Raw genomic sequence first — 22262 nt, forward strand, 5'->3', positions numbered from 1 at the left:
TCGACCTGACCCTGCCACTTGATTAACACTGAGCGTTTGGGTCATGCCATCCTTTCTCTTAAGAATTTTGTAGAAGAAACAAACCATCATTATGATGAAGGGGAAAAAAAAATCACAAAGTTTTGAATTCCAAGTCACTGGGTTGGATGTGCCGCCTTTACTGTACGGTGACTGCTCCCGAGCCAGGCTCCCACTGCCCTTGAGGGCACCAAGTCAGACCCACCGCCTCGAGAACCAACCCTCTTGGCACCCCCTACCGCACTAGGAAGCGGTTCTTTCCATCTCCTGCTGGCACGAGACAATGCAGTGCCGCTCCCATCAGGGAAAGCCCACAGTTCACCACTAAGGGCAGTGCCCTGCAGCGTTGTCCTGCTCGGGCTCAAGCCCTTGTGCAAGCACCGAGTCTTCTGACACTATGTAACCAAGCATGTGCTATACGCCAATTTCCTTCCCGTCCTCCTGCCAGAGCAGGACATCTGGGCAAAGTAGGCAGAGGCAGAAGGCTGCTGCTCAATAGCCTCTCCCCAGGCTCCCTGGGACTTTGGCAGAACACAGGGCGCCCAGGCTCACTGTGCCATGTCCTGAGGCAGCTATGCAGGGACCACTTCCTACTCACCACTTCGTCCGCAAAGTCCCCATTGAAGTGCAGGGAGCTGGTCAGGTACTGGCTCTCCAAGCGACTCCTGAGCTCCTGGACTTGCTTCTTCAAGGTCTCCACTTCCTGCTGGTGGCCCGACTCGATCTGACGCAGACGCTGCTGGATCGTGTCCGTGTACACAGGCATGCCATCGTCGTCCAGGTGGCTGCGGGAAGGCTGCTCAGGGCTGCTGGCTGCGGATGGCCTCCCAGAGTGGCTGTGTAGCCACTTGTGGTGCAAATTCCTCGACTGTAAGTGGGCAGAGCTGCAGCTCATAGCCGTTACCTGGCGGCTCACAGAGTCCTTGCTCCTACCAAGCTCCCCGTTGGCGCAATGCCCGTTGAGCGCAGGGCACTTGTGGAAGGTACTGAGCGCTAGGGGCAGTTCTGAGGCCTTGTTTTCTGCCTCCAGGGCACCATTGCACACAAGCCCCTCTTTACATTTAGCTAAGGGCAAGGCACAGGGGGCACAGGGTGGGTTCCGAGTGCTGCCAGGGGAAGTCCTGAACACCTCAAACTCTGCTTGGAAGCTCTCGGAAGGCCTAGGCCCCGTGTCCTTGCCACTCTTCACCAAGCAAGGTTTGTGATGTCCTTGGGGACCACTTTCTGACTTCACCTTATCTTCTGTCATCAGGTCCATGGGGCTGTCCACATTTGGTCCTCTGGTCTCAAATGGGACTTGGGAAGGTGACAGAGAACTGGACTGAGAGGCACCATAGCCAACATCTGCACCTCCAGGAATCGGAAGGATGGCTTCCTCCCCTCCCTGTGTGGCATCTGCTGCTTGCAGCTGTTCAGGGGCCGCCTGGGACTCCTCCCCTGCCAAGGGCACCTGCCGAGAACTGGGGAGAAGACTCGGTTCATCCTGCCACTCAGAAGCACCCTGGGCAAGCAGAGGCAGGCTCGGGCCCAGCTGGCTGCTCAGAGCAGCACCCTGCTGTCCTGGGTCTTGGTGGAGTGCAACAGCCGCGCTCTCCCTGCTGCCCTCCTCTCCCGAGGGTGCCTCCTCCTCGACCTCCTGTGTCTCACAGCCCCTCCTGTGGGCAGCTTCCTCAGCCCCACTCTCCTCTTTAGTGGCCTCTTGCAAGATGTTCTCCATCTGCCCCTCGGCCACCCCAGCCGCCACTGACAGCTCAGCGCCCCCCGGTGCTTTGCTGGGCTTCCCCAGGCCGTCCACACCCAGGGGCTCTTCCCCGGGGCCGGCCAGATGGCTGAGTTCCAGCGATCGTCTGTGCTCCTGCCACTTCTCATTCAGGCTGGGGTCGCTGCTGCGCCGGCTGGCCAGAGGCACTGTGTTGTCGCAGGCCGTGGTCAGATTGTCAAATGATCTAGTCTTTGGCAGCCTAAAAGAGAAGAGTTGAGGAGACTGAGAATCTGCAGCTGTTCAGAGGCAAGAGGGAGAGAGCAGGCCTTAACAACAGGTTGTTCTAGAACCGAGTCTGTTTGGACTACTCCAGGCACTGCAGCAGCCCCACTTCCTTCCAGCTCCCTGCCTGTGGCCTGGGAAAGCAGTGGAGGACGGCCCAAAGCCTTGGGACCCTGCACCCGCGTGGGAGACCTGGAGGAGGTTCCTGGCTCCTGGCTCCGGATGGGCATAGCATCGGCCGATGTACTCACCTGGGGAGTAAATCATCGGATGGAAGATCTTCCTCTCTGTCTCTCCTCCTCTCTGTATATCTGACTTTGTAATAAAAATAAATCTTAAAAAAATTTAATAAAGATAATTCCCAAGTGGCAAAGCCAAATTCATCATGTGACAGCATCTGATTCAAGTCTTTGAAGACAAACGGCTGGGAGGAAGGGACACCGGGTAGCAGGTGAGAAGGGGCCTTGTTCCACTCTGACACAGTGCCCTGCGCTCACAGGACGGCAACACAGCGGTCCCACCTCCCAGAAACCAGAACCTTCACTCCTTTCTTCCGAGAACTCATGAGAGCTAAGGAAGCTGCTGTGCAACCACACATCATGGTACCAGGCCACACCTGGGCAAGATCCCCCCACCCCAGGACACACCCCCACACAGCTGGAGGCCCATGGCATCGCCCTTGGGCTCACCGGCTCAGCGGGGAATCCTCGGGGCTGGTGCCTGGGGCTGGGTACGGCGCACAGCTGTCATCCACAGGGGCGGACGGGGATGGACACGGCAGGTACACCGCACTCCACAGCATCAGGTTACGTACATGGCACACGGGGTACAGCACCTGGAATGGGGAGGACACAGGTTTGAAGAGCCTAATTCACGCGTTAGAAGTATCTGCAAGCAAGGCTTCGGAACCAGGCAGTTCCGGCAGCCACCAGGCCAGTGTCTGCAGGGAGGCGGCACCGGCAGCTACGGTCTGACAGACGAGAGGTTTCACCTGGCAGCATTTTGCAGCCACAAGCCACAAATCTAAAGCATTTTTTTTTTTAAAGAAAGACCATCTCAGTCACTTGGAGTACCTTTACTGAATGACTTCCATTCGCTTGATTTGTTGCTTTTGCTGCATAGTAAAGCGAATTATGTTAGGTGATGATTGCTCACTCCCCTTGGAACAAAAGCTTGACTTCAGCAGACATCATTAAACTGTTTACAGGATCATTTAAATTACCATGGGAAGAGGGAATTTTTCCGTGTTAACCTTCATAGCAGGCACAGTAAAGGAACGTGAGAAGCAGCCGACTTGAGTTTTTATCTGACAAATGTCAACCACGAGCATATTAACAGACCAGTAAAGCAGTGGTGACCTCATTAGCCTCCCGACTTCAGAGTTAAGGGCTATTCTGACGACAGGAACACAACCGTAACGGAACAACACAGATGTGTGCACCTCTCACTTTCTGCTTAGCAGGAGGGAGTCCTTCGGGAAATAACGTTGAAGGACCTGCCAGCTCGGCATGTCAACAAAACCAAACACGCCGACATCAGACCCAGTTTTCTGCTGAATCAGAAGCTGCAGTGCTGTCCCCAGTGGGTCCATGCAGGAAGGGGCTGGGAACCGGGGGCAGCACCGTCCGAGTGATCGGGACAGCCAGGAGACAGCAGTGCCCCTTCTGTGTCCACTATGCTGGGACTGTATGGTGTCACCTACTGTGACAGTCAGCTGTGCACTACACTGCCTGGGCACAGGGAAGAAGAGCGAGCAGGCCAGAGCACCCACAGCATATCCGGCCACTGCGGCTCAGAAGGACAGAATGAAACCAGCTGAGCCAGGGACAGCAGAGGCCTTTTTGGGGTTAGGAGTTAAACTGCCACTTGGGACGCCTCATTGCATACTGTAATGCTGGTTCAAATCCTGGCCACTGCGCTGCTGATCCTCCTTGTGATTACACCAGAATGCCAAGATGGCCCAGGTGCCTGGGTTGCCGATAACCATGTGAGCGTCCTGCATGGAGCTTCCACCTCTAGCAGTCAGCGTGGCCTCAACTTGGCTGTTGCTTTATTTAGGGGATTCTTCCCCTCATTCCCACCACACCTAACTCTCCAACCCTGCCAAATAATTAAAACAAAAAACTCAAAAAGGCTCAAATCTGTCTCCACCCCGGATTCCTCCTGCTGGCCCCGAGGCTGAGGGATACCTACGGCCTCTGACTGCGAGGAGTACAGGAGGTTCTTGAAAGCCTTGTTGCCAGCCCGAAGAAGTGACCACACCGAGCACGTGCGCTCCTGAGTGTGCTTCTCCCCTCGCTCCTTGGCATTGTTGCACAGGAATGTTCCAAAGAGGCAGGAATAGGTGTGCTGCACTAGTTTGACCTGCGGGAGTACAAGGCAAAATCAAGCACTAGGGTGACACACTCTAGGGCAAGGCCAGCTTCCCCCAACATCTCATCTGGCCAGAGTTACCCCCACACTGCAACTGCAGGGCCCAGCCCCAATCACCACCTCTCGTTAGCCAGACTGTTGGCAGCCGCCCCTCCTCCCCACTTCCCTGAGCCCCCAGGAATCGGAGCCCTCCTCCCTACCGACTGGTCTGTCGGCCAGGAGCAGGCGAGTACAGGACTCAAGTCTGAGCTCACAGCAATTACTCAACTACTCATTCATTCAACAGCTGCTTACTGAGCTGATGTGGCCCAGCCTTGAGCACAGGTGCTATATACACAGCAATAAGCAGGGCTGTACTCTCGCCCTGCTGGAATTGCACTCCTGGAAATGTGGATGAGGCTATGAAGAACGGCAGGGCAAGGGGCTGGGCAGTGTGGGAAGGCCCCGAGCTGACGAGTCAGAGGAGTAAGAGATCGCATGGACAGCTGCACACACACAACGGCTTTGAGGCCAATACAAGATTGCCACCACCGAGGGACAGGAGGGAAGCCGGCGTGACTACAGGAGATTGCCCGAGGTGAGTAACACTAGGAAGCCGGCCTAGAGAGGCACTTCAAGGGGGCCCTGTCAGCCGTGAGCACTCAGGACTGGGGCTCCGAGCACAGGAATGGCATCTCTGCCTTACGTCCTAGGAGGATCTCTCTGGGTTAGGCTGACTCTGGAATCAGGACAGGTCATGACGGTGCCTTGGATCAGGGTGGCCCCAGCAGAAATGACATTAACTGGATTTTAAATATATTTCGAAAGCAAGTCAGTAGTATCGGACAAGGTGGAGCCGATTTTTGCCCCCACAACAGGCCGGAACTGGCTTACTCTGAGATGGATACTCACGGTAGATTAAGTTTTAGGGCGAGGAACCATAGAAGCTTGAAATACCACTAACACAGCCAAGTGTAGCAAGATACCAAGTAACCAGCTGAACATGTTGAGACGTCTAAGCTGTAAGTGTCTAAATGGGGAGCTGATGCAAATATAGATGGCAGTAAACGCCAGCAGATGGGACTGCAGGCAGAGCAGCAGCCGGCAGGCAAAGTGCTGGGGCCTCCCACAGTTAACAGGGAAGACGAGGAATCGGGAAAGGAGCCAAGACCACCAGGGTAACAACTGACATCAGGTGACTGCCTGGCAGCCAACCAAGGAAGTCTGAGAAGGGGGTGACTCCTGTGCCTCATGGCAAGAGTGGATTTGAGAAGAAGCCTGAGTAACGATCACCACGCGGGGAACGCTGGGGTCACGGGTCACCTTACAAGAGCAACTGACAGTGACGGACATGGGTGCCCGACACGGGAGTGGGTTTACAGCAATGGGCAGAAGGAATTGGGAGAGCAGGTATGGAAGAGTTCCAATGTGAAGGAAACCAGAAACAAGGAGATGGCAGTTATGGAGCTCTGGGCCAAGAGTTGTGAGAAGGGAGACAGCACGCCGTGTCTATGCCGACACGTGACCCTGCAGGGAAAGCGCTTCAAGGCAGCAGGGGAGCGGGAGCGGGAAGACAGACCGGAAGGGGCAAAGACCGTGTATCCTGGGAAACGACAGGCAAGAGTGAGCCTCGTGTAAGGCTTGGCTGATGGACTAGGGAGCGCAGGGCAGTGACGGCCCCTGGTTTCCCACCATTCCTTCTAAAAGCCAGATTTTAAACGAGGACTTTAAGCAAAACGACCGCACAGGTTGACCGAGTAAAGGCCTGTTTGCTCTTGCTTTTAAATAAAAACGGGAGAATATGGCTGGCTTTCTATCCATTTCTAAAAATTCCAGTTTGATGTGAAAATACAACCCCCAGAAGGCCCCAAAATACAGAATCTCAAACCCAAACTCACAAGGAATGCTTCGTTGAACTCAAAAGAGCAAGGGAATTGCCTCTGAAGCTGATGCACGCAGTCCAGCCACTGCAGAAACACCGGGCAGCGCTCGTTCAGGTCGTCCGAGTTCTCCCCGTGCCCACAGCGGTCAGCAAACTTATGGCCGAAATCCAGCCACTCCATCTCCACGAGGACCTGGAATCCCTGCGGGGAAGCATCCAGACTGTGACAGTCCCAAGCCTGGCGCCCTGACAGCAGTGCCACCAGCGGCCTCCCCTCAAGTCTAGTAGGGCAGGCTGCGCTTGCGCTGGTCACCGACAGGTGCTCACCTGCGCACGTCTAAGCCTCAGGAGTCTGTTCACATTTTTAGCTTCATTCACGAAGACTCTCCCATAAATCACATTTTGGGATTTCTGTATTTGGCAGTACATTTACAGTGTCTGTAAAATTCTCCCACGTCCCAGACTTTACAGACTGTGTCACAGCACTTCACGGTCGTTTTCAACCCAACAGGTGGCTGTTAGATTGGGGCCCCTTTCTCACAGAACACTGATAATACAGAAACCCATCATCATTACAAGCAAGTCACCGTCTATGTTCCTGGGCTAAAACTTTCCCAAATCAATGGGTCTCAAGGGAAAATATGTATTCTCGGTATTTTGTTATTCACAATCTGCCTCATTTAAGAGGCAAAAGAACTAGAATAGGCACCACTAAAATTTAAGTAAAAAAAACTAAGTAAAAACATTCTCTTCAGAGCTAATCGCAAATCCCAAAATTGCTTGTGTAAAACCTTCCGAGGCGGCCTTCCCCACGCCCTCCGGGGATGCACCCACCTCTACTGTCCGGTAGTAAGGGTCCAGCAGGAGCTTGGCCAGCGCCACGATCTGGGGCGTGCGGTCCCAGCCGTCGGAGCAGTGCACGAGCACTGGCCGCTGATCCCGATCCACAGCGTGCACTACCAGCAGGGCCGACTTCAGCAGCATAGACAAGTGATGGAGCCATTTTGTGCTTTCAAGAGCCGAGAGCCAGCTACAAAAACAGGAGCAGAAAACGAAATGCTGGTTTTCATGATATACTGTATTGGGCCCAGTGCCTGTCAAATTAAAAAAACTTCCAAGATTTTTCCCTGAAAATAGATCACACTAAAACGAAAAGAAATCTGTTCATGTAGCATGTGCGAGAGAGACCCCGCGCACTATTACGCAACAAAGGAGCGCTTTAAGAGTAAGGACAAACTTGGGTTCCAACGTCTTTTTGGATAACGGACGAGAAGATACAGAATACTTTGTCCATGATGGGAAAATACTGTGTGAAGTAATTCTGGAATCTTCTAAAACATAGCGCCCCTTCTGACTTCTAAAACAGATTATATTCAGTGATGATCAATTCTACCTAACAAATTCTCAGGGGAAAAAGTAAACACATAAAAACAGGTCTACGATGGGAAGTAAGCTACACGCTACCTGCAAGCACACCTACCGCAGAGGATGCGCTGTGAAACGGGATGGTACCTAGTAACCAGGCAGTGCCGCCTAGTGCAGGCTGGACTCGGCAAGACTCTAGAAGCACCTTTTCCCCCCAAGACCCTCAGAAGTATCGGCAAGCTCATCACAATTATCAGAAGTATGCTGACATTTTCTTTTGCTTCCCCTGCCTTCAATTCCCCCCAAAGCACTCAGATTTGCGGCTGACAGAAGAGAGCTCCGAAGGGGCGTTCCCAAGACCAGGCTTGCTTTAAAGGCCTACCAAACTTCAGAGTATCAATTATTGCAACAGTCTGAGGAGGGAGTCCTTCCAAGCAAGAAGCAACAGCAGCAAGTGCCCTACGCACTGGCTTCACGTGGGTTAGTTCTGCAGCCTGGGATCCTCAGGGCTGACCCTGTCCCTCGGTTCCAGGGAGGAGCCCCACCTGTCTAACCAGTCATGGGTTGAAACCTCATCACACGACTCCACTGGTCCTGGAGAACAACTGCTCATTCTCCTTCCTCAGTCTTGAAAGAAACAAAGATGGGCTCAGAAAGCCAGCACTGAATTATTTCCTTGTCCCTAGAGAAACGGTCAACAAGGGGACCTGTCGGGTAAAGTTCTTCCCAGCCAAATTAAAGATGTGCTGGACACGGGTGGCACAGCAACATGTCCGCCGAGGAGCTGCCGCGAGCTTCACATCCCCTTCAGCCTCCAGAGCCCAACCAAGGGCCGATGGCTTACTGAGAGCTGGTGCAGTCACTCCAGCGGGCTGCACGAGTGCGTCATCATTTGCTGCCACTGCAAACCAAGCAGCACCTTTAGAAAACCTTCACTTTGGACCCGCTGAGGGCTAACTGGGCAGTTCTCAGTAATCTCGAGTACATGAGAAAGCCAACTGTGTAAAAGCAACAGTTTTACTTTTGTTGAGTCTAAAAAAAACAGCTTCTTGAAGGATTTTAGTTTGTGGAAGATGGCAGAGATCATGTAGTACTCGTTTTTTCATTTTAAGAACAAGAAGCTTGAGACCCACAGCAGTTACGTCATTGGTCAAGGTCACACGGCCGTGGCGAGTTTCCTAAGTCCTCGGCCAGGGTATTTCCATGCCCCACTTTAGAGGGGAGCGTGCTGGCAGCCGAGCGATGGAGCTACACCGCAGGGGCAAATGGCTCGCCCCACAAGGGAAGCAGCAAGCTCAATTCTTCCGTCAGGCTTTCTGCAAAGGACACTGCTTCACCCCCTGGGCTGCTTCATCATTTGCTCTGAGGAGCAAGTGCAAGTTTAAGCAGCATGTGATTTAGTAAATCAAGAAGGCAGCAAAACCTATTATGATCTTGATATCTGAACAGGATCCACACTAACAACTATGGGCTCCAGCACAAAGACCAGAAAACAAACTTGTTTGGTGTCACCCCTAGCTTCCTAAAATAGCAGATGGGCCTTTAGATGTTGATCTGATTATCCTACAGAGCATTCCTAATTTATATTCCAGCAGGATCCCAGGACAGGGCAATACTTCACCTTCCTTGCTGCAAATGCCAGTCATTCATTTTTAATAAGCAATAAAAATCATGCTAATGTTCTCAGTAAATGAGAGAACAGTTTAGAAGCTAAGCAGGTATAAAAGGAAATGACCTAACGACAAATGTAATCCTTTCAGAACACGAGGAGTTTTGACTGGTAAGCGCCACAGGACACCAGAAACCAAAAAATTCAATAGCTCTTAGCTGAAAACCACATGGGTGCACCTGCAGGAACAAGATGGGAACACTTTTGTCATAAGAGCCAAGATCTGTCCTGTGCTTATTTTGAAACCTCGAGAATGACATTACTGGAAAGGCAGATTCAGAGAAGGAGCGACAAAAAGCTTCCATCTGCTAGTTCACTCCCCAAATGAGCACAACAGCTGGAACCAAGCCGATCTGAAGCCAGCAGCTTCTTTCAGGTTTCCCACGTGAGTGCAGGGTCCCAAAGCTTTCAGCCATCCTCAATTGCTTTCCCAGGCCACAAGCAGGGAGCTAGATGGGAAGTGGAGCTGCTGGGATTAGAACTGGTGCCCACATGGGATCCTGGCACTTAAAAGCACAGGACAAACCAGTTGAGCCATTGCTCTGAGCCCTTATTTTGAGACTTTTAAAAGGCTGGATTTTTCCCTAGTTCCTCGTCTGTGCTGCCATGCTCCTGAACAGGAAGAACAGTACCCATAAAGTGCAAAAGTAGGGCCAGGGCCACATGGTTTAGGAGGTTAAGTAGCCCTGGCATCCCACATGAGTCAGTTCCACTCCTAGCTGTTCCACTTCCAATCCAGCTCCCTGCATATGGCCCAAATGTTTGTGCCCTAGCTTTGGATTGGCTCAGCTCCAACTGTTAGCACCATGTCATGAGTGAACCAGCGTGATGGAAGATCTGTCTGACTCTACCTTTCAAATAATCTTGAAGAAAAAAGTAAAACTGAAATTCACAAGAAGTAGAAGCAAAAACTCTCCCAATGGAAACAGAGCGACAAAGTCACGACCAAGGTCTTACTTTCCTGGATCCGGCATCTGTGTGCACAGCAATCGTAGAGACTGGAAACTTCTCCGAATAGAATGAATGTTTGCCATCCCCATAAACACCACTTCACAGTTTGGGTAATACTCTGAGAACAGAAAGAACACAAATGTTGAGTTTAAAGCCCACATAACCAAATTTAGAAGTTGGCTATAAGAAACACCCACCATGGCCACTAATGCAACTGTGATGCGTTGACACTGAACTGAGTTCACTGCTTTATAAGAGGAAAAACAGTGCGGAAATTCTGGTTGTTTTATTTTTGAAAAAAGGGTGGAAAAGGTTTGTGAAAAGATACTGACATGGAAGCTGCTACTTTTTGGAAGACAGGGCTATAAGCTGCCCACTTACCATGATTTACTTCTTGGGCCTTATCTAATCTGGAGCTCTGCGATCTGGTTGAAAACCTTTGCACAAGAATGTGTCTCACCTTGGTAAGGAGTTCTGTCTCCAGTTTAGCTTGCACCTAAATATGGAGCATGGAGTCTGTGCTATCAGCATCCACTTGCTGCCAAGGTGGGCACCCCAAGGACAGCCAGCATCTCAATAGTACAGCAGCTGCAGGCCAGTCAGAAATACCTCACGCAGCGTCTTGATAACTTTTATTTCCCCACCAAGTTTTCCGAAGGGAAACCCTCAGAGGAGCTGCTGCGAGGCCAGGATGAGTCCACCCGCTGCCAAGGCAATGGGCGGCTTTCTCATGGTGCAGCCTCAGGGCCTCCAGAGCAGCAGCCTGCCAGGAGCTGCTTCCCTCCACTACGGGTGGCCAAGGGTACAGATCTGGCCGCCCCGCCATGCTTTCCTGCTTCACCTCAAAAAGAATGCACAGATTTATGAACCAAAGGAGAAGCCTGGGCTCTCTCAAGGTAAGCTCAAATGCAGAGCTTAGTTTAGGATGGGTGTGGGCCAGACTGCTAAGGGCAGAGATGGGGTGGGGGCACAAAGCACCACACACCTCACCTGGGCATTCACAGCCTCCTCCTTTGGCTCGGTTGGCCACAGCTGCTGCATAGGAGCGTGCATCCAAGATCAGAAGCTTCCGTGGCTGGATGGCTAGACTCTCTGCTCCCGTGGTATTTGATGAAGAATCTAGGGACATGTGGAGGAAGGGGAAACACATGAGCCTGCCACTCCCAGAACTATACAAACTCATGAACCACAGGCATGTGTTACATACATTACTAAGAAATAAAATGAAACTCCCAACGACAATCCTTCATACATCTGACCGCTCCAGTTTATTGACCTTCTTATGAAGATGGGATAATGACCGACTCCAAAACCAATTCCCAGAACACCCATGAAAATCCAGGGCCCAATTTTCCCAGACCATTCTTTAAGCCTATAATCCTCTAAGTCTGGGATTCCCAACCCTCACCCCTCAATGGGGTGGCACCCCAACAGATCAGACATTCCATTCTTACCACCATTACCATTCTTACCCAGTGGCAAAAGAGGTGACAAATGCTCTAAGCTCTTAAGCCAAGTTTGAAATAATGGGTTTCTGATTATGGTCAAGATCCCACGATTCCTCAAACAATTCCATCAAGTGAGCTTCATCCACCCCTCTACAAAACCGTCTTAAGGAAAAGACCACTTCAAGAATCAGTGCTCAGATGCTGTAAAAATTGCTACCCAGGGCAGCATTGTGGCCCAACAAGTTATGCTGAGACCTGTGATGACAGCATCCCAAACAGACGTTGGGTCAAGTCCCAGCTGCTCCAAATCTCATACAGCTCCCTACTAATGCGCCTGAGAAAGCAATGGAGGATGGCCCAAATACCTGGGGCCCTACACACTCAGAGAACCTGGATAAAGACCCTGGCTTTGGCCTGGCCCAGCCTTGGCAATGGCAACCATCTGCAGAGTGAGCCAGCAGGTAAAAGCTTGCTCTCTAATTCTGCCTTTCAAACAAAAGGACAGTCGGTGCTACAGGTGCAGGGAGCAGCTTACCGAACTCCACATCCGAGAGGCCAGTCCCGCTGGCAAAGTCTCGAGCAGCGCTCCTGGCCGACAGCTTGCAGCCGCTGGATCGGGAGTCCGAGGCACAGGCTTTGGCCACCGACTGCACCAGGTGCTCGTCATCTGCGTTTCGCCAGCCCCACCAGCTGACCTCCGGCTGACCACAGCGGGCAATGACCGCGCCATTGCTCTGGTGCCTGTGTTGGGAAGACAACACTGTACTGATACAGGGGGTTCTGCAGTTACACAAAATCTGAGGGGACAGCCAGACTGCAGGGAACAGGAGCCTGAGCAGGATGGCCAGGCCTCCAGGTATGAAAGAGGGCAGGAGTGTAGTACATCAATGAACGAAGTCTGACCCGTGTGTCTTCCACTATCATACCAGAAAAAATTGCAGTCACTAACAAAATGACAGTAATATCTGAAGTGTTTGAATCGGAGTTCTTTGAGAATGTCTGACTTCTCATGGGCCATCACAATGACTACCCGTGGCTGGCTTGGGGAGTCTTTTCAAACTAAGATCCCCCTGCTTCAGGGTTGAACCTGCTTAACTGGCCCATAGTGGACTGCTCAGTTTTCCTCAGGCTTTCAGAAGGAAAGCAGCAGCATTAATTCAATAACCCATACTCTGATAACTCCTTTTGCCAAAAGCAGAACACATACTCCTTATACTTTAAAATGCTATAAAAGCTCAAGCATTAAAAATAAAAAATGAACTGAATGAAGAGACCAGTGTTGTAGCACAGTGCAATGAGACACCTGCATCCATGTTAGTGCTGGTCCGAGTCCTGGCTGCTCCACTTCTGATCCAGCTTCCTACTTACACACCCAGGAAAATAGCCAAGGATGGCTCAACTGCTTGTGTCCCTGCCACCCAAGGGGAGACCCAGCAGGATTTCCAGGTCCTAGCTTGAGCCTAGCCCAGCCTATTGCCAGGGATGAAGACCTGAAGACCTTGCCCTTCAAATAAATGTCAAACACACATACCAAACAATACCACAAAAACCAAGTGATTACAATTTTTGGCAAGTTAAAAATACTCAGAAAAAAAGTTCTGATCTAAACACTGATGAATCTTGAATAAATCAGAACCACCAGTCACAAAAGGATGCATGTTGTATGACTCCATTTATATGTGGTGTCCAGAGCAGACCAATCCATGGAGACAAAGCAGACGACTGGTCACTCAGGGCTGGGTGCAAGGGAGCTGGGGAAGGAAGCGAGTCCCGACTGCTACCGAGCATGAGATTTGTTGTCGAATGATGAATGAGTCATAGAATCAATTGTGGTAGTGGCCACAGACCGAATGTAGTGGACTTAAAGTTCACGGAATTGTTTACTTTGAAAGGAATAACTTGTGGTGGCACATTTCATTGAAGTTGCTTTTGCTTTAAGTTACAGAGGTAATCACAGGTGCAGTGTGGTTGAGCACGGTAAGCCACTGCTTGGGATGCCCATATCCCCCATCACAAAGCTGGTTCGAGCCCCAGCAATTCCACTTGACCCAGCTTGCAGTGACAGGAGACCCAGACAGTGTTCCAGCCACCTGGCTTCACTCAGTGTGGCCTTCTTTCAAAGTGGATTAAAAAAAACATTCTACAAAGAAACCGGTCCATTGTAAAAATGAGAATTAAAGCTGTTGAGCAAAAATCATTCAAATGTCCTCAAATTCGGTATCCCAGAGGAGACTGATCATATTCACTTCTCTAAACCTGCTTTCTAAATGCATGTATACACATACAAGCATGTATGGCAGATGAATTTTAACAAATTGTACCCCGAGTCTGTCATTTGCATACCAATATGAGAACTATTTCCCTTTTAGTCCTGAAGTTGTAGATATGGTGCGATCAGGTCACTGTAGTTTTTAAATCTTCCCTCACTTGGAGAGAAAACCAACTGAAAATACTTGTACAATGCCACCACATTCAACTGGATCATGGGCTGAATGGCACAGAACTGGAAATAAATCGCATCCATTCTTCAAATGTTTTCCAGCGAGTAACAGGCACCAGGCAAACGCTGAGCCCAAGGACTCCAAGCCTTGGCAGGGGAAGTCAGCCCGGAGCTCTCTAGCTCTGTGTGTGCCAGCAGTGCCAGCAACAAACAATAGATGGCACTCTCTGGCCTGGGTCCTCATCTTAAAGGCCATGGATAGAACAGCCAGATGTCAGCCAGGCTACTGCAACAAGCAATTTTGTGTTCCTCAGATTGCATGAAAGGTAATTAAAACACTACAGTTAAAAATCATGCAATCAAATCATTTGTATCACTTTAACTGGAGAAGTATGAAAACTGACACGTCTAATGGGTAAGCCCCTTTACTGTCTAAAGCACTAAGTGGATCAATTTGACAGAAACATACAAACTGCTTTAACAACCCTTAGTTAGGCAAGTTCCCTGCGTGACTAGGAGGTTCTAATCCCTGCCACATGCACAAAGGGGGAGCTGTGAATTACACTACAGATGGGCGCCCTTCACACCATCTTGCTGTGTTCGAGCACACTCTGCCTTCAATAATAAATCCAATTAAGTGCTCTCATCACAGCAGGCGCAGGCTCCAGTCACGTGCTAGTTGGGTGTGGGGCTGTCAAGCAACTGCTGCCAGCAGCTCGGGAGTCAGGCCTGCAATCTGCAGACAGCTAAATTCAGTGCATGAACACAGGCTTCGGGGGCATCCTGCCACCCCGGCTGGCACTGTTGAGCGGTGAAGGGGCCCAAATGTTCAACATGCCCCTCCCTCACAGAACTCCCAATATAGCAACCCGGTGTGCAGCCGAGAGACGGGCCAGGTTCTGAGAGCAGCTCAGAGTGTCAGACTTCACTCAATTACATCATGAACTTAGCATCTCTTTTTGAAAGCAGATTTTCTTAGGAAAAAAAAAAAAATGTCCTCTGTGTATTCTTTAACGTCTCCCAAAATAGGGAAAAAGGAAAAGTGTAGGGCTCATGCCTTATAGAAAAAGGTGTTTTCCCATTTTATTACATAAAAATCCTAAGTTTTTTTCTCTGCTAAGGAGGCCCAACTCTTGGCTCTCAGATTTCTCGGCCAGAAGAGTGAATTCACCATCTCAGGGGGAGTGCTTCTCCTGCAGGCCGGGGCTGCTGCCGCCGACATGGCCCTGGGCCAGAACGGCAGCGGGGACCTGCTTTCCCAGCACACTCCGAAATCCCTTTAGCTTTCACTGCCTGATTCCTGTTGTCAGCCTCACCACTTGGATGATAGATACATTTGGTGGCCTATTTTTCTAGGAGAGTCTAAAACTTAATGGGCTCCACTGGGGCAGAGTAAATCTCTCTCCATTCATCTCTATTCAGGGTAGGCATCAGAATTAGCCTTACAGGAGACTAAATGAAAAAGATGGCTACACCGTCAGTTCAGTGGGATGCTTCCTCTTAGAAAACATTTCCCAGCCACTGATCCAGCCCAAGTCAGGGAAAAGTCTGAACTGGGAAAATGAAAACATTAGGGATAGCTGGAAGCACTGCACAAAAAAGATGCCGTCCTAAAAACTGAATGCACTTCTGTGAAAACAGACATTTACTGAATTATATAGAGTCAACCTACTGAAAATGTGGCTGAGGGCAGCCCAGTGTGAAGTCTTACTGAGACCTGAGCACAGAAGGAGGCATCTGCCAAGTCCAAACTCCCATTTTACTCAGTAAGAACAGACTGAAGGCAGGGAACTTGCCCGAAGTGTCACCATCAGTTATAACAGACTCCAATTCGGGTCTGTAACTCGGGGCTCTGCTCACCTTATTACCATCCCCTTCAGAACTAGCATCCCTCTTCTATCAAGCCCCAGCCTTCTCTAAATGCTTTCCTTCAAAACACACATTGCACTTTCAGACACAAAGAAAGCCAGAGGATTCCACAGTCTACAGGATTCACCAACGCCTGAGACTCAATGCGATCAGCAGATGTCTTCCCAAACGAAGACAACAATCCTGAAACGGCAGGTCCAACCACTTCTTGCTGAACTTTTTCTTGGATCAGTAGAACCATAAGCCAAAGCTTTGGGTATACCAAGTACTGATGTGGTGCAGCACAGGAACAGTTTGGCAATGTGAAAGCACAAGCCTTGCTGGAAATTGAGCCCTCCCCCTCCTCCGGGCGGGTGGAGCCACAGGCAGGGCTTACCTGTAGACCACGGCAGGGATGCGCTTCCAGGACCTGAAGCTCGCTACACTTTCTAGCTCTTTATCAGTGATCCAGGCAGGCACGATGAGCTCCTGTGGATAACTACCGCACAACCTGACAAGACAAAGGAGAAAACAGGGGTGGGGAACAGAGGAACACCGGGGGAGCTCCTATGTATGTTGATTCTCAAGATCCAGAGTCGGCGAAGAGGCAGCAAGTAAGGTTACTTGAGCTCTGATCTCCTTTAGAGCGGTGCCTTTTGGCTTTTCATCTATGGCACTACTCACTGGATGCTGCAGTAACCTCAGCTGTCAAAGAGGGTAGTCTCTCTCATTCAAACTATTGTCACAAATTATTTTCACTCCAGAAGCATTCAGTCCAGCAGCGGGCCTGAGTCTGTGCCACTTCTTCCCCAGAAGTTTGTCTTTGAGACCTCTGTCAAATGCATACCAGCTTCTGCTCACACAGCCTGTCTGGAATGTAAGCAGGTAATCCTAACATCCATGAAACACCCAGAACAAACTAGACCCAGAGGAAAAGGTCACATTTCACTAGGTAAGATGCTAGATCAATGCTAGCCAAGCTAGTGGCCCAGCAAGCAGTGCTGCGGGAAGGTTTGCCCTTGCAGGGCAATGTCCTTTTATAGGCAACCCAACCTTCCCGCTCTATCCATTGGTTCATTTCCCCAGAACCAAAGTCTTCCGGAAGGATGGGAGGAACTCAATTACTTGCTCCTCTCAGGGCACACATTCAGCAGAAGTTAGAGCCAGGTTCTCCCAGGTAGACTATAGGTGTCTTCATCACCAGGCAAAATGTCTACTCTTCCAATTATTTGTAAAGTGAAGGTAATGGCCTGGCATGATGGTTCCCTGCCTAAATACGCCTTGTATGTGCCAGGTATCAGTTCATGTCCTGGCTGCTCTACCTGCCTTCCAGCTCCCTGTTTATGGCCTGGGAAGGCAGTCAAGGACAGCCCAAGGTCTTGGGACCCTATACCCAAGTGTGAGACCCAAAAGCTCCTGGCTCTAGATCAGGCTCAGCTCTGGCCATTGCAGACACTTGGGAAGTGAACCAGATCTTTGTCTCTTTGTGCAACTACTTTTCCAGTAATAAATGTTTAACAAATAAAGTGAAGGTAACAAGGGCCTTAATCTAGATTCTAAAAGTACACCAACTGCATCATCCCACCATCATCCTGCTCTGGCCTACCTCATACATCTGGAAAGAGTCAGAAAAACCAACCTAGAACACAGTGGTGGTGATCATTCCGCACTGTGTGTCACCTGCTTCTGAATTTTCAGCCATTTCAAGACTTTTCAACTTTATTAAACCAAGAGGATGGCTATGTCCTGTAGTTATACAAATTTCATAATTCCAACCCCTTCTCACAAATTCCTAAAAATATCCAGGGACACAGTGATTAGCTAATCCTCTATCAGTCTTGTCCTTTGTTTTAAGTTCAAGCCAAGATTAGATTCTTGTTCCTTCTTAGTAAGAACTTCTCCCCACCCACCCCCAATCTGAAAGGCAGAGTTCCAGAGAAAGGGAGAGAAATCCTTATCTTCCACCAGCTGGTTCACTCCATAGATGCCCAATGCACTGGGCTGAAGCCAACCAGGACTTAACTGGCACCCATCTGGGATGCGGGCATCGCAGACAATGGTTTAACATGCAGTGCCACAATGCCTGTCCCAGAAGCAGCTTTTCAATCTCTTGAAGATTAGTTTTGAAGTACAACTAATAAACTCAGGAAGTTAAGCTCTAACCAATGCAAATTTTAAACATTCTTTATTTAACTCACTTTAACTGTAGCCAGTTTTGAGCATTATGAATGCACTGTCTTATGATTATCTCACCCAGTGGTGAGCTCTAACAAACACAAACTGCTTGTTCATCTGCTGATAAACTGGTCCCAATTCAACAGAGGCAGGTTACATTTTGCAAAGCCTGTGGCAGCCGCAGGCTCTGAGGCCCATCTCACCCTCCGATGCTTTGCCTTGTTGCCAAAGACAGATAAAGGTTGGCAGATCCACATCAGTAAGTCTGGACTCCTTAGCCAGAGCCCCTGTTAAGAGCTCTGCACAGTAATTTACTACAGCTTTCTTAAAGAAAACTGAAGTGTGCAGATAACCAACTATCAACAGCAGAATGCCAGTCATAATTTGAGGCAACTTTTGAAAGGCTCAAAAAGCGCTAGTGCTACAAGGAACTTGAGAGGCACTTTAAGGAAACATGTGATTACAAAAGACTTAACAGTTCTCTTGTTAATGGCCCCATGGGAGTCGGGATCGTGGCACAGTGCTGCCTTTGAAAACAGGACCCCATTTGGGTACCAGTTTAAGTCTTGGCTACTTCAGATCCAGCTCTTTGCTCGCATGCCCAGGAAGACAGTAGAAAATGGCCCAAGTGCTTGAGCCCCTGCACGCATGTGCGGAGAAGTTCCAGGCTCATGGTTTCAGTCTGGCCCGCCCCCAGCCACTGAAGCCACCTGGAGTGAACCAACAGATGCGTCTCCCTCTCCCTTTCTGTACATCTTTCAAACAAATACTTTTTAAAAAGGAGTTAAATGATTGTTGCTCTGAATTTAGGTTTAGATCACCACATTCAAGAATAAAATTATCTGTTCCATAGGAGCGGGAGTAAAATTCGTCATATAAACTAGCTCCCAAGTATTTACTCCCTGCTAATGATGTCACTGATGCCATCACCAAGTCGGCATCACATGACGGGAACAATGGAAACTGCCTAACCCTAGGAAGAATCGGTGACATCCTCATGTGTGCATGCGAGGAAGAGAGGTTTGGAGGGGGTGGCATGAAGATGCCAAGATCCAGGTAAGGAAGGATCACTTTCCACTCCAGTGAGAAAAACAGAAGGTTCAAGAACTCTCAAGATCATGCTATAGACTTAACAGAACTATTTTTAAAAAGTTTCAGTTCAAGTGTTTTGCCATGTGATAAGTGGGGTTACTGTTAAAACGCTGGCTGTGACCCACAGCCCACAGGGACCTACGTAACTCACTTGTACTTCTCATTGATGTTGGAAATCCTCCAGGCGTTGTTCATATCAAAACCCATCCGCTCCACTTCATTTTTAAACCTTGACGTTACATGTTCCCCTAGGGGCCAAAGACAGCAGAAAGGAAGAAATGAATACCATTTCATTAAGTAGGTGGAATAAAACCATAGTTACTTTGCTACAACTGCAAATAACATTTTTAGCTTAAAATAACATCCCTGTCAGGGTAACAAAGAATTAAGAATTACAATCACAAATTATGCCACCTCATTTAATCTCTACTATCAACTGAGGATCATGGGAGTCTTTAAAAACAGACTTATCCAAAAAGCATATAGAGATTGAGTTTTCACCTGCAGAATGACTACCCAAATGGCTGCAACAGCCAGAGCCGGACTAGGCAGAAGCCCGAACTCAAGCCAGGTCTCCTGCACAGGTGGTAGTGATGAACGCACAAGCCACCGACTCCGCTTCCCAGCAGCAGTAGCAGGCAGCTGCACTGGAAACAGGTTAGCCAGGCCCGCGCAGGCACTCCACCATGGGATGCCGAGACCAAGCTTCATCTACTCTACAACACCTTCTCATGAACTCATTTTAGAGGAAAATGGAAACAGATTAGGTAAGTATGTTTGGCCCCAAAATCTACACTTGTTAATACCACTAGCAACCTTTCCCCTCCCACATTCAGTGATGGAAAGAAAATGTCTAAGAATACACAAATCAAATCAGTAACAATCACTTGGGCTGGTGTTGTGGCACAGTTGGTTATCCCATCTCATACCAAGATATGGAAGCTGATTTGACCCAGCTCCTGCTATGCACCTAAGAAAACATCAGAAGATGTCTGGGGGCCCTGTCTAACACGGGAAACCTAGACGGAGTTTCAGGCAGGCATCTGGTTTCCACCTGGCCCCCCTAGGCTCACCTGGGCCATCCACTGCTGCTTTCCCAGGCAGATTAGCGTGGAGCAGGATAGGAAGTGGAGCAGCTAGCTGGAACTTGGACCAACACCCATGAGATGCCAGTAGCACAGGTAGACACTTAACCTATGCTTTAGCACCTGCCTCTAATACATCTAAAAAAATTCACAACAATGACAAAAACCAAGATCACCATGAGAAGATAATACAGATGTACAATCCATGCCAAACACTGCAGGGTAGACCTCGGAAGGTAAGATGGTGCGTATCAGGCTCACACACTTAGGGCCTACTTAAGCATTATTTCTTCAAGTGAAATGCTCGGATAATTTACACCAACCAAGATAAAGGAAGCAGGAAACAGTTTCACATTAGCTCAAACAGGTTATGTCAAATGGGCTGGACAAGTCATTCTGCTTTCAAAGCCCTTTTCGATGTCAGAGCTGAAGGTGAGCAATCCTGGCATCCTACCTGAACATGGCACCAGCATCCCATATGGACACCAGCTGAGACTCCACTGCTCCCCTTCCAATCTAGCTCCCTAAAAATGGCCTGGGAAAGCAGCAGAGAATGGCCCGAGGAGTTGAGGCTCCTGAACCCACGTGGGAGACCTGGAGGCAACTCCTGGCTTTGGACTGGCCTGATTCTAGCCATTGTAGCCATTTGGAGAGTGAACCAATGGATGGAAGGTCTCCAGCTCTAACTCTGCCTTTCAAATCTTTAGAAAGTCTACCCTGAGATAAACTGACTATGGTCGTTCCTCCTAAAAAATTAGGTTCTCTTTCATAGCAAAGGTGAAGAACTCAACATTAATATCAGTGAATATGAACTTTCTTCCTTGCAAACACATGTAGTCCTAGGGCAATGATTCTCAAAACCATTAAACAGAACCTCTAATATACAGGCTGGCAGGGGGCTGGGAGAAACCACACACCGAAGCACAGACTAATGAGTCAAGTCCCTAGGAGAGGAGCTACGGAATAGGAATAGCAATTACATGAATGAAGGACAATTCTGGAAGACTACTTCCCATCTAAACTATTCCTCCTGCACTTAAGCTAGGTATTACGCATTTCCCAAAGGAGAGCTATAAAAAGATTCAAGGGAGGCAAGGAAAAATAGCTAAATCTATTCCATTTTGGTAATGTTGTAGAAACAATACAGCAGGCCTCCAAGTAAGAGAAACACTACCGGAACTGGGATGCCATCTGTGGGCAATCACAGGGAAATACTGACCAACGAGCATCCCAGTGGGGGAGTGGCAGGAGGCCCTGTGTGTAATTCTTATCCCAAACTGCTTCCAATCCAGTTTCCTGCACCTGGGAGGCAGTAGATGCTTCAAAAACTTAAGATTCCTGCTCCCATGTAGAGATTGGGAAGGAGAGTTCCAGGCTCCTGGCCCCGCCCAGGCTGTTGCAGCTAGTTAGGAACTAGAACAGTGGACAGACCTATCTTCCATCTCCTGTTAATTTTTCATATAAAATAAATCTTGATCAGAAAACACTAGTCAAGGAGGACTTATAGCTGCCCACTTCCACATCGGAGTGCCCAGGCTGCAGACCTGCCTAGTACTGCTCCCAATTCCAGCGCCTTTCAGCAAGAACCCCAGAGGGAACAGACACTGAGGTGGCCGGGTGCCACCCATGTGCGAGATCTGGATGGAGTTGAGGCTCTTGGCAGCTGCAGCCATCTGCAGAAAGCCAATGGTTAAGGAGCGGTGTCATTCTCCATTAAAAGAAAAAGATCCCTAACAGAAGCCAACTAGTCAGGAGTCTCACCTACAGTTTGATTAAAAAGCTGTAAATCTCTGGCAAATTCCAAGTTCATTAAATATTAAAGTGGGTATTCATGTAAAAGACCGTTAAGAGACACTTAAATATCCTGAAAGGATCTTGCAAACAGTAACAGCCACCAGCAACTTGCCACACAGAACCAAAACCCTGAAGAGGCAGAAACACCATTTACAACAT

General features: G+C 49.3%; 1 protein-coding gene across 6 annotated transcripts in view; it reads right to left on the reverse strand.

Moving 5' to 3' along the window:
- MTMR3 (myotubularin related protein 3) overlaps positions 1-22262 on the reverse strand; it is a 100881-nt gene that overhangs the window by 5273 nt on the left and 73346 nt on the right. For all 6 annotated transcript variants that reach the window (XM_041003496.1, XM_041003499.1, XM_041003498.1 and 3 more), the window contains 10 exons: positions 19376-19472; positions 16355-16468; positions 12205-12410; positions 11212-11340; positions 10228-10339; positions 7071-7266; positions 6253-6438; positions 4196-4366; positions 2692-2837; positions 617-1979 (listed from right to left, as the gene is read on the reverse strand). In XM_041003496.1, coding sequence (XP_040859430.1) covers positions 617-1979; positions 2692-2837; positions 4196-4366; positions 6253-6438; positions 7071-7266; positions 10228-10339; positions 11212-11340; positions 12205-12410; positions 16355-16468; positions 19376-19472 — 2720 coding nt within the window. The remainder of the gene's footprint in view (positions 1-616; positions 1980-2691; positions 2838-4195; positions 4367-6252; positions 6439-7070; positions 7267-10227; positions 10340-11211; positions 11341-12204; positions 12411-16354; positions 16469-19375; positions 19473-22262) is intronic.

This window comes from Ochotona curzoniae, unplaced genomic scaffold, assembly GCF_017591425.1.
Source record: "Ochotona curzoniae isolate NIBS_2020 unplaced genomic scaffold, NIBS_Ocur_1.0 scaffold_274, whole genome shotgun sequence".
Lineage (NCBI taxonomy): Eukaryota > Metazoa > Chordata > Mammalia > Lagomorpha > Ochotonidae > Ochotona > Ochotona curzoniae.